The following is a 14,243-nucleotide window of genomic DNA, read 5'->3' as shown; positions in this document are numbered from 1 at the left end:
AAACAAAGGCAATTAGGATGACTTGGACGGGGTCATTCTTGATCTTCTTCAGAACTCCTGGCAGGAAAGGTAGTAGAGGGAAGGTGCACAGGCATCCGCTCAGCAATCAGTAACCCTTCCAGGTGGTTGATAGCTAGGAAGATGTTATCTTGTCACAGGCGAATATGACTCATTACATCGAATAGTAATACAACGCATACCACTACAACGCGGGTATTACTAATGACTTGCGGTGAAACAGCCGTGTTGTAATGGCTGTTCACCGTCACAGGCACCTCCAGAAATGTAGACTGGTGGAATAAGGCTCAGGACCACCATTCGCCCTGCTTTTTGCAATACCACATGGTAGAAGTGGTTTTCTAAACACCTGCACTAGCTTTCCTTTCACTGACTGAAGGAATACCTTCAATGCTGCATGGCCCATAGCTCTAGTAGATTGATGTGGCGATGGCTGTCCACTGGAGACAAGAGACCTCTGATCTCTACCTACCCCAGATGACTCACCCAACCTAGTAGCCACACAACCATAACCACTGTTAGCTCTAGGCATGGGAGAGAGTGACCTGTCACAGGGCAAATTGAGATTGGTCAGCAACCACTTCAGATATTGGGCCATCTTTGAGGGAGTCCTGGATGATGTTGGAAAGGCGGACTTGATGCTGGGCCCAAAGGGGCTTTGGGTTAGGCTGCAATGCTTGGATGTTCCACCTGGCGTAATTGACAAGGAGGATGCACAAGTCTTAAAGGGCAAGAAGCCTCGGAGCCACCCTCACTGGGATCCAGGATAAAGCCTGCAACATCAGGATTTTAACCTGAATGTCCCGGACTCTTTGCGGTGGAGGAAAAGCTTAGAACTCCACTGTGTACAGGCTTGCTCCATTGAATAGAAGCCTCTGTGATATGATCAAGTGTAACTTCAGCTCAAATAGGGTAGAGCCCTGTTAGACCTGTCAGCCTTAGGGTGGTGTTCCCCCAAACGTTTTGCCTCATTCCTCTATATTTTCTGATACCAATTTCAATTTCAATTTCAAACAAGCTTCATTCGATTTTTGATTTAAAATCATAAAAGCATAAAATCACTTTTTTTTTTACAAGATTTAAAAAAAATAGACAAAATACAATCCATACTATACAGAATAGGCTTGATTGAATCTAAAAAACCATCTTCAAAAATCATTAAAAACAAAGAAATTGGATTAAAGTACATTATGAAACAGAGCCAAAATGGGGTCTAATTACAGGGAGCTTCTGACTTTTATGACAGCTTTTAAAAAACATGAGACAGCATAAATAACATGTTCATCTCCTAATTGTAATAGTTTCACGAATGCTGATCTACATGTACGAATCCCCCAAGATTTTAGGATAGGTAACAAAAACAGCTTTCTGGGATTCATATAAAATTTAGAAAATAACGCAAAATGAATGTTCGATTGGGGTGAACTGTTGTCACAAGGGCAAATTAATTTTTCAGCAGACCAATCATTACAAGTTGGTAGGGTGATCATACGGAAAAAGGTACCCAATCTAAAGCGTGTCAATAACATACGGGAGTAAGGGCTCTGGACCAGGACGAGATAGAGTTGTAATCCCTCGCAAGGTGTAATTTCCTGAAATCTGAGCACAGTGTTTTTAGATTTTTCATTATTCCATCTGATGGTATCAAAGTGAGTGGCCACCATCTTTTTCAGTGAGGATCTAGTAATCCCTTCTAAGGTGGTAGGCTTGTCAAAGAACTCTGGATGACCTAATTCAATAAACAAGTTTCTGACGTAAGATAGCCATCTGATGTTAGCTACCCCGTCCAGTGCCAGACAATCGCTGACTAGGTCTCTATTCAGTGTGGTTTCTTTTGTAACCCACACCTTATGCCATAGCAGAATAGGGGACATCCTGATAATATCACTAATGTAGGTGACTCCCACTTCAATGTGTGTCATGTAAGTTGATGCAGTTTTTGATACACCCAGTAAATAACGGATAAACTGGTTATCACAACATTGTAAAGTCTGGGCACCCTCGATTCCCCATAACCCTGCACCATACGTGGCCGTAGGTACACACTTTGCTTTATATATGTGTATTAATTCCTTGCCGGGTTTACCGGCAATTTTTACAGAGAAATTTCTTAGGGGACCTATGGTCCGGGTAAAAGCCAATTTCCTAGCTTCTATTGCGGCCTGCCATCCACCCTTCCTGTCGAACATTACTCCCAGATAACAAAACCTATCGTCTGTTTCAATTCTTTGGTCTTCTAAGAATATGGGGCAGGGGATCGTCCTTAACTTTGATGCACAGGGCATGGTGTAAGTTTTAGAAATATTCACCCTTAGGCCTCTGTCCCTCATGAAACTCGTAAATTTTTTCACTGCCCGCTGTAATCCGAGCCTCGTTTGTGACATTAATGCCGCATCGTCGGCATATAGTAGGATAGGCACCGGGGACCCGTTTACAGAGGGGTAGTCATATAGTGTATCTGTTAAATATTGCCCAATAGAATTGATATATAGGGTAAATAACAGTGGTGCTAATATACAACCTTGTCTAAACCCTCGCAATATGGAAAACTTATGTGAGCATTCTCCTTGTTGGCCAAATCTCACTCTAGCACCTGCATCCTTATATAGTTCTTTTATAAAGGTGATGATTTGATCATCGATGCCAATGTCACGAAGTGTTATCCAGAGGAGCCCGTGGTCGATGCAGTCAAATGCGGAACTTAAATCAACAAAAGTGATATAAATTTTTCCGCATTTGGCCTGGGTATATTTCGAGATGAGTAGGGACAGGTTCAGACATTGTTCAATCGTCCCTTTCCCTGTTCTGAACCCATACTGCAGCTTAGAGATAACATGATGTTCCTCCTCCCAGGATTGAATTCTATTCAGAATTATTCTGCCGGCCTCTTTCTTAAGGGCATCCAAACGAGAAATTGGCCTGTAACAGGTGGGGTCATTTCTATTGCCTTTCTTGAAGACTGGGACCACGATAGCATCAGGCCAAGTAGAAATGAACCCACACTGGTTGGCCTTATTTAAAACGTTCGTAAGCAAGGGGGCCCACACATCCAACTCTGTCTTATAAACATCGATGGGAATGCAATCAGGGCCTGGTGCTTTGCCTGATGCACTTTCTCTAATGGCCACGAGTACCTCATGACAGCTGAACGTTATATCCATGGGAAATGGATTGCAACAAATAGAGTCACTGGGGGTGACAATAGGTACGCTTGATGTAGGTAAGTTCACCCCAGCTATCGGTTTATTGTACAGTTGACTGAAGTGAGTGACCCATGTATCACCTGGTATTGCAACATCTATGGTATTTTCGCCCGCGTTTTGTAAAAAAGAGCACTTGACCACTTTCCAGAAAGCTGTATTGTCTCTTAGGCGTGAGGCCTCAATCAAGGACGCCCAGGCCTCTTTTTTCAGAGCAGATTTTCTCGCCTTAATGGACAGTTTGTATGACCTTCTAGCTTGGCGGATTGTATCTAGGTTTTTAGGTGTACCCTGCAGGGCCTTTTTAAGGTTTTTTAAAGCTTTAGTACAGTCACTATCAAACCATCCTTGCGATTTGTTAGTACCGCGTCTAGGTGCTCTAAACAGAAGGTTCTTTATTGCTTATTGGATTTTCGAGAATGTGGTCAATACATCATCAGGGTCCTCGTTATCTCCCAAGCACCGCAAGATGTTGCCAAAAGAAGATGATATTAAGTTCTTCAGAAACCCAGCGGGTTCTACCCTTTCCCATTTGACGACATAGCCATTTCTTGCTGTTACATTGATCTTTGGATTATAGGAACAAGTGCCCAGTTCTCTGCTTGGTGCCCCCCTGAGTTTTACAGTAAATGTTATAGGATAATGGTCACTAAGTAAAACTTTTCCTATTTCCCAGTTGTTTGCAAACCCTGCGGACGTGGAGGTCATTAGGACAAAATCTATAATAGAGTTACTGCCATGACCATTGAAGGTTGGTTGAAAAGGGACGGGTGGTGAACATAACTCGTTTGTAAAAGACAAATTAAAGTGGAAGACAATATTATTAAAGACATTACCTATCTTTGTATGGGTAAAATGTGTGGGACTATCTTCCCCATATTCTGCTAGGCCCCACATCTGGTGGGGACAGATGGTACAATTGAAGTCACCAACCCAAATTATCACCTTTTCCCCTGATATTTCTTCTTCGAGTGAGATTAGGCTAGTCATGAGGGTACAAAGAGTGGACTGTATCATGTTACTGGGCACGTTGTTATAAAAATTAACTAAAATAATATTGTGTGTAATACCCCATCTAAACACCAAAATTTGATAGTGCGAGGTGGAAAGAAACTTGCGTACTTTAACATCCCCTGTTGTTGCTACGTATATGCAAAGGCCTCCTTTGTTTCGACCCTGGATGCTAGGAAGAGCAGGTGAATGCAATGTTTGATATCCACTAATATGCTGTTCCTCCATCAACCATGTTTCTTGTAAACATATTATACTATGTTTCTTGACAACATCTAGCCAAGTTTGCAGGGAGACCTTATTGGCTAACCCAGCTACGTTCCAAGAGAGCAGGGTATGGAGTATCTCACCAGTGTTCTTTAAACGGGAGTCATCGCTAGAGTTTATATTTGTACTTATTGGGAAAGTACAATCAGGTGTAACCTGAGTAGCAGTTAGCATTGGGGATATTTCACTAGGGGGAATCTTCCGGTTACAGAAGCCTAGTTCTTCTGAGGGCTCCGCAACCGGGCCGTCATTCGACATAACTAATGCATATGGATTTAGGTTAGATTGATCCGCAGTTTTAATGATGTTAACCAGCGTCTCTACCCGAGGAACGTCATAGTGCTCTGTAGTTAGCGTCTTTATTGGAATAAATGTACCCTTGCCCACAGAGTGTTTTGCCTGTCAATCCAAATCTTCAAGGCCCGACAAAATGTTATATCTGTTGTTTAAAGGAATTTGCCAGAACGGTGCATATGCGGAAATCGGAACACGGTCTACGTTTCCCTCCCAAGACCTGGTTGGCCTGTTAGCGGAACTCGGATTGTGCCACGTAGGTCTCCTAATAATTGGGTTTATGTTAAATAAAGAAGGCACGCGGGCACGGTGTAGGGAGTTATTGAATGTTTTTCCGCCGCGCCAAGAAGAGACCAGTGGCTGAGGGTAGAAATAACTCAGATCTCTCGTTGAGATGCCGTTAGTTCCCCGGGCCTCGTACCAATCAGTGATATGGGTAACCACCCTGTGGTCTCTGAAATTAATAACAACCACATCCCCAGGTAGATCTTTAGGCCGCTGTCCCACCCAAGTCAACCTTCTCACGTTCACTATCTCTCCATCTAGGTGAGGGGGCAGTGGCCTGTTGTTTATAAGCCAATAGACTACCTTATTCTTTAGATCTAGATTGCCTTCCCTCTTGCCTTCTGTGAGTTCAGGAACCCCCGTGAGGACAATCACAAAAGGGGCTGACTCTGGGGGTAGATCTATGTGATGGTGGACTTTGTTGCTATTTTTCTCAAGAGGGCTGACTCTATCCGAGTTTACAATTTTAGATTTTAATTTGGAGGGTGGGTTTATTTTGTAGGTGCTATCAGTTGGCTCTCTGACCTGATGCCCCTTCGTCTTCATTACCCTAACAGGGCTTTTACTGCCCTTATTGTTTCGTGCATTTCCTGGGTGTAGTGGTTTCTCTCCTACCTGTGCCTCTCTATCAATATTTTGTACCGATTGCTGTGATAATGTGGGAGATATTGGCCTCAGGGATTTTGAGTATGTTGGCTTATTTGTTTTTGCTTCCTGTTGGCCAATAGGGTTTGTAGATGGTACAGGGGCTGGGGGCGCCAATACGGGCTTCGCCAAGTCCTTGATTAGCCCTGTATTTGTACCAATTGGCTGCTCTAGAGTCCCCAGCCAATGCTCTATTCTTTTTAATCTCTCTATTAACGGCAATATAAGGGATCTAATTAGATGTTCCATACTTCCTATTAATTCGGTACTTGCTGTTTCTTGTAGTGGACAATGTGGTAAGGTAACTGAGCCTAGTGTTGTGGCTGCATTGGAAGGTGGGGCTTTAGAGGATTTACCAAAGTCGATGTCACTAGTCACATTTTTCTGTGGTTCACTCCCCCTCTTTCTCCTTTTTCTTGGTGGTGGACCTTGTACTCGAGGTGGCTTTGATTTTTTTGCCTTTTTTTTATAACCTCTACAACTTGTGAGGTTGACTCATCTAATACTTCAATCTCTGGTATCGAGTTACTAAGGGAAGGTGAAACATTTATATGCAGTTCGTTAGTCATATCGGGTATGGAAATTGTGTCTCGGAGGAGCATTGGGATGCTGTCATTACTAGATATGTCACTGTCCTCATTTTCAATGTGAGGACTCGTGAGTGGAGAGGTAACTTGCTGTGACGGGCCCAAGGAAGAGCGATTATTTTTCATAAACTCAACTGAGCGACGTCGCTCAGCCCGTCGCTCAGCAAGTATGCTTTCCCTTTCATTCTCCAGAGAGGTCCTAATGAAATAATTGTCTAGTGTTCCTTTATTTGCTCCTCCTGCCAGCGTAGATGTTCCTTTAATAAAACTCGAGGCCATGGTGCCAGGGGGGGAATTGAAACACAAAGCGTGAGCATAAGCGTAATGGCAACCAATGAGGAGGACAGAGGGTGTTTCTAGAATGCTTATAACCTGACAATGATGTGTGTCAACTTACTAGAATTTAGCACAAGCTGCCCTGGCCGGGGTGTCAGAGTACACGCCCAGCCCGGCCTCCTCTGGCCTCTGAGGGCTACAGAGGGCCCGCCCTTTGCCCGGGCTTCGTCCGGCATCCCGCTCGCGTCCCGCGACGCGGAAGGAGCGTAGGTGTTTTTGTGCGCCTCCGGGCGCTCGCGGTGATGTTGGTGGGCGGGGCTTGGAGGGATTGTGGTGGCTGTAGTCCCCCCCGCTCGGCGGCCGCGATTGATAGGCGGCGACGGGGGGGGGACCAGTCACCCTGCTGATGTTAATCCAAGTCCGGTGGTCCAGGAAGGCGAGAGGTCCCAAGGCAAAGCAGCCCAAGCAAGGCAGAAACAGTGTCCGTAGCGGTGAGCTTAGCAAGGACCCGACAAGCGGCAAAAGTCAGTAGCTCCCGTTCCTGTAGTGGAGCGTAGGTGTTTTTGTGCACCTCCGGGCGCTCGCGGTGATGTTGGTGGGCGGGGCTTGGAGGGATTGTGGTGGCTGTAGCTCGGCGGCCGCGATTGGTAGGTGGCAGCGGGGGGGACCAGTCACCCTGCTGATGTTAATCCAAGCCCGGTGGTCCAGGAAGGCAAGAGGTCCCAAGGCAAAGCAGCCCAAGCAAGGCAGAAACAGTGTCCGTAGCGGTGAGCTTAGCAAGGACCCGACAAGCGGCAAAAGTCAGTAGCTCCCCTGATACCATTTTTGTTGGCATTGGGACTCTGTGCACTTTACCAGTGCTAAAGTATGTGTGCTCACGCCTTAAAACCTGGTAAAATTGGCATGTTTCCAGTTGGCATATTTAATTGACTTATAAGTCCCTAGTAAAGTGGTACTACATCTACCCAGGGCCTGTACATTAAATGCTACAAGTGGCCCTGCAACACTTATTGTGCCACCCACTTAAGTAGCCCCATAAACATGTCTCTGGCCTGCCATTGCAGCCTGTCTGTGCAGTTTTGAACTGCCATTTCCACCTGGCTAAATAAAACCTTTGCCCGGCCCAAACCTTCTTTTTTAATACATATAAGTCACCCCATTGGTAGGCTTTAAGCCCACGGGTCAGTATGCAATATATTTTGAAAAGTTGTACATGTACTTTTAAGTTTTACATGTCCTGATAGTGAAACACTCTTAAATGTGTTTTTCACTATTGCAAGACCTACCTGTCCCATAGCATAACATTGTAACATTGGAGTTACATTATTACATTTAATAAGCTCTAACTTCCAAATGGGAACAGAAACTGTTTGTGTTTGGTGACTTTGGAATTGTAATGACAAATTCTCTTTTCATGTTCCCATGAGGCACAGGGTCAAGACTGATTTGCATATAGCTGGGTCTGAACGGAGGTGGCAAAGTGAGCTAAAGAATGATGATGGATTCAACCCAGATTTATGACTGGGGGGTGTCTGAAAAGTTCCAGCGCTCCGTCCATCATCGCCTTGTGTTTGCTTTGTTCACCCTAGGTTGGCAGGGTATGCCCAGACATGGGTCCCTTGCTCACTTTGCCACTGGATTCAAGCTAGCTTGGCTGATGAAGGGTGTTACCCAGAAGCCAGTCCCAGGGTGCTTGTTTCTGGTTCAGGGAAGACCTGGCTTGGCAGTTCGGGCTGGACTGTTCCCATGAGTCACAGGGTCAAGACTTATTTACATATAGCTGGGTCTGAACTGAGGTGTCAAAGTGAGCTAAAGAATGATGTTGGATTCAACCCATATCCGTGACTGGGGGTGAGTGTCAGAAAAGTTTCAGCGCTCTGTTCATCATCTCCTTGTGTTGGTTTTGGGGGCTAACATGCAGGATACCATGTTTCTGTGCTGATTCCTTCCTACTGTTTTGCACAGATAATTCAGCAGCCGAACTCTGTATGAAACATTACAATTTATAATTTCGATGGTATATGTACCATTATTGGGCACATTGGAATTAATGTGCCACTCTTAATGAAGGCCTACTACATCTATATTGGATATTGTGTTTAGCCAACAGAACTAAGGCTGTTGTCCAAACCTAAAACTTGGGCTTGGAAACTGGAAACATAACACTGCATTCCACCAGACATGCCTTTGTTGGGGATTTTCACTCCAAACTCGTGCAACAAGGAGAGGAAAGAGGCTATGCAAAATATACAGAGACCAAAACACAAATATTAGATTCAGCTACTCATATTGATATCTCAAAGTAGTCTCATGATATAAAGGCAGTTTCTAATTAATTCCAACTCTGTCATTCAAAGGAAGATATCCCAACCCAAGTAAAATGTCAGACGAAAACCGAGTTACCTTAATGTCATGAAAAAGAGACTTGCCGTATCTCTCTTCGTAGCGTTTTCTTATAGTCATCAGATCTATTTCACTTCGGGATATCAGGATCCTTATGACTGTCTTGTTGTGAAAACCGAAGTCCTGCACGAGTAGAACATTGACATGTCAATTGAAATTGAAAGTCTGAGACAACAAACAAAATGTCATTGACACAATGTTAGGAGATAGTCCCCTTAAGCCGATACAGACCTTTCATTGTAGTACTAAGCATCACATTTTATTCGTCATTTGAAAGCAGTGAAAATACGCAATAAAACATTGTAAAATATTTTGGCATCCTCAAATAAACTATACACTTCAAATTAAATAACGATTACCGATCAATTAATTTTAAGTAAAACGAGTTCTTAAAAAAATCAGTTTAGAGCAGCATTCACCACTGCTAAATCATCATTAATTAACAGAATGGATATCAACTCTCTGAATTTTTAATTTAGTGTCACGTTACCATCAGTAGCAGCCGGCATTGCTCGCGCGTGCCGAGGCGGTGCGAGGGCTCGTGGGGCATTCTCGGGGGGGAGGGGGGAACCGAGAGGAATAAAAAATAAAAATGAAACTTACCTTTCTGCTGGGTCCTGCGTCTTCTCTGCTCCTGCTCTCCTGCCTCTGACAGGAGCAGGAAGCAGGCAGCCATGCTCCCTCCCCTAAGCCAATCACAAAATTGCAAGCAGAATTGTAATTGATCAGGACACCGCCCAGCCAGGGGCTAATAGGGTGGACAGGGCGGAGTGCGCATGACTCGTTTGGGCGAACTGAGAGGGCCGATCAACAGTCTTTAGGCACTCAAGTGTGGCCAAACCACTCCTCCCCTGCCCTGCTCAAAGAGCAGGGCAGCCGGCCCACCCGCACGCCCGTCAGCAATGCGCAAAACAAACTTAAAATGGTAATAACTTTAAGTTATTGCCTTTTTATGTTTTGGCTTTCGCGCACTGTAAGAAAGCAGTTGGGGCGACGCTCTTCCACCCTAGAGGAGGAGCCGCCCCTGGTTACCATGGTGGTTCTTAGTGCAATGTTATATGCTTTACCTTTCATGCAGCTCTCTACCTCTGCTCTCTCAGGTGTTGATGGAGCAAGAATTCGCACGTAAAGCGTCTTGCTTGTATTCAAGAACCTCGCATAACCCTAATAGAATATAACCAACATGTTTGTCTTACTAATTTCCCATTTATTCTGACATTTTGGGTATCCTAGTGATGCTTGCCTATGTGTTTATTAACCCTAATACACTTGCCACTAAAATGGCCGCTGCTTGGCGGGGTTTTCTTCTGCGCATGCGTTGGTCACAACCACATGACGCGACGTACTCGCAGTTCTGGTGGGAATCTTTGTGCTTGCGCACTCGATTTAAGATGGCTACTGTGTGTTCTCACATGCCGAAGCTTGCACTATCGCTTTCTGCATTTCCGTTCGTTTGCACTAATTTTAATGTCATGAAATAGTAAGAAGTATGGGGAGTCATATAGGGATTCCTGGTATACAGTGTATTCATTTATTTCTATGTTCTAAATTGTTTTTCTTTACTTTTCATGTATCATAACCCTTGGGCCTGGGAGGGATTCAAAACCTCATCTTAGAAGTCCCTACTGAGCATGTCATCCTGGCAGAGGGAAGAAAACCTTGTACCAGTGGAACTCAGCCAGCTGGCAGCCACAGTCAAGATGCTCATGAGCAGTGACCCGCGACCTAGCAGGACGAATCTGAACTGTACCGCAATGGAAACATTTGTATACTAAATTGTACTGTTCATTGTCAGGAGAAGAGCACATACCCTGGGAACCCCAAATTCAATAGGCGGTCCCAAAAGATGCAAATTGGGACTTGTAGAAGTTTGCCCTGGTTGGTGTGTTGACCTGTCCTACTTGAGGACCAGTCGAAATTGGGGATTCTTACACTTGCAACATTTGGGGGGGTGGTACACTGACCCGAAAACAGTATAACTAGCCTAGGTTTAGCTAGAGAAATTGTCCGACTTGTCCGAATAGCTGACCTGTCACTGACCCAACGCACTCAATAGGTGACTGATACAGAGAGCTGCGGAGCACTCTGTCCGTAATTTCCACAGACCCAAGCGGGGTTTTTAAAACCTTAAGTGCTGGCGGAGCACTTTGCTGGAGAATTCGATAACCCAATCGGGGTTCTGACTGATATCTGCAGAGAGGGTGTAGCGCAGGCGTTGCTACCGAACTGCGGGTGCTGGTCTTTCCTTGATGGTCCTGTCCTGATCCTAATCTGGTTTACCTGTCCTGTCATGGGGTGCCCATTCTGCACCTGCTGGCCTACTGGCGACTGTCCTTTCCTTGGGGTTTCCCCTGTCCTTAACTGACCCATGGCCAGGGTTGGTCTTCACACCATTCTAGGTAAATATAGTGCTGGGAAATCTATTCTGCATCTTTCACTCTTTTCTTTGCTTTAATAAAGACATACTCTTGAATATTGATTTTCCATGCTTTCTTTGCACCGACAAATGAAAAAGTCATACCTTATAGTTGTTATATTAGCATGTTCCAATTTTTCCCTATCCTTTAAGTACATTCCTGCATACAAATGATATATAGATGTTCCTTTTCTTTACCCTCCTTTAGCAAAATAAAGTAATCTGCTCTGAAATATTAGCGTGTTCCACTTTTACCCTCCCTATAGTTACATGTTACTTTTCGAGTCTCCATAGACTGACTAAATTCTCATATTGTGTCACTTTTGAAGGGGTACATTCTAGAATGTTCCTTATTTTACCCCGTCCTTTAGTCACTCCATGACTAGTCTAAACTCCTGAAAATGTCTTACTAGCATGTTCCCTGTTTTTTACCTTCCTTTAGAATTCTAAATGGTTGGCCCGATTTATTTCTTATATGGATACGTGCTCTTTATAATTGTAGTTATTGACAGTTTATTGGCTGTAAACCTTATGCTTTCTGAAAACGATGAATTTTAGATAAAGGTTTTAAAACTTCCAGAGTTTGAGATTATTATATGAGTGAAAATTGAGAAAATAGAGTATTTTGGTGTCTGCCTTTCTTTTACAGCTAGCTCCCTGATCCATTGTGGTCATTAGGTACCCGTAGCAGTGGAATGGTAAGTCGGGTACACTGGAAATAAAATAGGAAGGAACAAGGGTTGCTGATAGTAGAGTGTTAGGTTACCCGATTTATGAATATGGTAAATTGAAATTGTATGGGCCCAATACGTATATGGTAAAATTATAAGTCGGGTGACCTGCGCGCTCTATCAGTGTCACTGTCACCCTTGAATGTTGGTGTGCAAATTCCAAAACATCAGCCTTCCATAGGACTTTTTCCCTGCATTTCCTTAGCTCTGACTTTAGTGGCACTTTTCATCAGGCCCAATACATGGTTGTATGTCCTTAGAAGGCATTCCTAGGCAATGCATGCCTTTACCACGCATGCATTACAACATGAATGCCCTCACCACGCATAACCTTTACCACGAATTTGCCTTTACCACGCATATCTGTCCAACCAATTTAGTTGTAAACGCATGCCTGTTAAGGGCGTTTTCGTGGTAAAGGTTTTCCCTGCCCCAAGTCCTAAAACTGGTCCCTTGCGCTCCCCTTCCATGCTTTGTTTTAAAAGTACCCCTCTCTTGTACCCCTGCACAAACCCCCCCCAGCCCTCCGGCCCCAAACCCTTCTATCAAATACCCCTCTCCTGAACCCTAGAAACGGATCCCTCTGCGACTTCCCCACCTTAGCCCCCAGCCCTGCTTCAAACTATCCCTCCCCTGAGCCCTAGAAGCAGACCCTACCCCCACACCCAGCCCTTCTAAAAACTACCCCTCCCCTGCCCTAAGTCCTAAAAAGAGACCCCGTGCAACTCCCGCCTCTTGAAAATAAGCTTAAATACATTTAAACTTAAAAACATTATATTTATTTGTATTAAAATAAATACATTTAAACAAATTAATTTAAAATCCTCCTTACCTCTCCACGATGTCAGCTCTTCTGAGACGCTATGCACGTTGTAGAGGGGAAGCAGAAGAGTCAGTTACATTTAACGATGCCAATAGACCTCCCTTGCCACACACATACCTGTCCACACATAGCTTTACAACGTAATACGTTGTAAAGGCATGCATGGTAAAGGCTGTGCGTGGTAACAGCGCATGCGTTCTAACACATGCATGCTTAAGTATATGCAGGGAAACAGCCACATTGTAATGGTTGTTTTCCCAATGCACACAGGTTAATGTACATATGTTTATTTACTCACATGTATATTTATAACTACACCTAGATGTAATTCAGTTGTTCTGGTATTCACCATTTTCAAGTGGAGATTAACATCTAGGTATCTTTATCCTTTCAATGAGAAGGAAGAGGCTCCTATGATGATAATTATTAACTTTACAACCATATTTTATGTTCCGCCTGTGTGGTGGCCATGTCTGCTGTCGAGGTGGAAATGGAGATGAAGACCTCTGCCACAAAAATGGACCCCTCCATCACGGATCACTGAAAAAATATCGAGGGACATAATATCGAGTTGAAAAAATATCGTTGACAAAATATCGACTGACAGAATATCGAGTTTGGATCTACAAACAGGTAAGTACAAAAATATTGACTAAAAAATATCGTTTACAAAAATATAGTTAATTAAAATATCGACTTTATTAAAAACAGTGTTAAATTAAATTAATATTAAAAATTAATTACTAAAATATACTTAAAAATAATTAAATTACCTTATAATATTTAAATAATTATTAAAAGTTAGAAAAAAATGTTTTACAATCATATTTGTTAAAACATATATATATATAGTAACATAATATAATTAAATAATAATCAATATTATTACCGTAGGATAGCGTAAGTGTAAACATTACTATTCCCACTCCAGAGAGTGCAACAGTAGGGAAAGCGTTGGATAGCGTAGGGGTAAAAATTACAATTCCCACTCCAGTGAATGCAACACTAGGGAAAGCGTTGGATAGCGTAGGGGTAAAAATTACTATTCCCACTCCAAAGAGTGCAACAGTAGGGAAAGCGTTGGATAGCGTAGGGGTAATAATTACTATTCCCACTCCAGTAAGGGCAACAGTAGGGAAAGCGTTGGATAGAGTAGGGGTAAAAATTACTATTCCCACTCCAGTGGGTGCAACAGTAGGGAAAGCGTTGGATAGCGTAGAGTTATAATTACTATTCCCACTCCAGTGGGTGCAACAGTAGGGAAAGCGTTGGATAGCGTAGAGGTAA

At 43.6% G+C, this 14,243-nt stretch overlaps 1 protein-coding gene across 2 annotated transcripts in view; it reads right to left on the bottom strand.

The window, feature by feature from the left end:
- The window catches only part of ANXA10 (annexin A10), a 343,058-nt gene that overhangs the window by 32,606 nt on the left and 296,209 nt on the right, over positions 1-14,243 (bottom strand). For both annotated transcript variants that reach the window (XM_078677668.1, XM_078677669.1), the window contains one exon: positions 8,987-9,109. In XM_078677668.1, the coding sequence (XP_078533794.1) occupies positions 8,987-9,109 (123 nt within the window). The remainder of the gene's footprint in view (positions 1-8,986; positions 9,110-14,243) is intronic.

The sequence above is a fragment of the Lissotriton helveticus genome, chromosome 2_1 (genome assembly GCF_964261635.1).
Source record: "Lissotriton helveticus chromosome 2_1, aLisHel1.1, whole genome shotgun sequence".
Lineage (NCBI taxonomy): Eukaryota > Metazoa > Chordata > Amphibia > Caudata > Salamandridae > Lissotriton > Lissotriton helveticus.
This window is presented reverse-complemented; position numbering and strand designations above follow the sequence as displayed.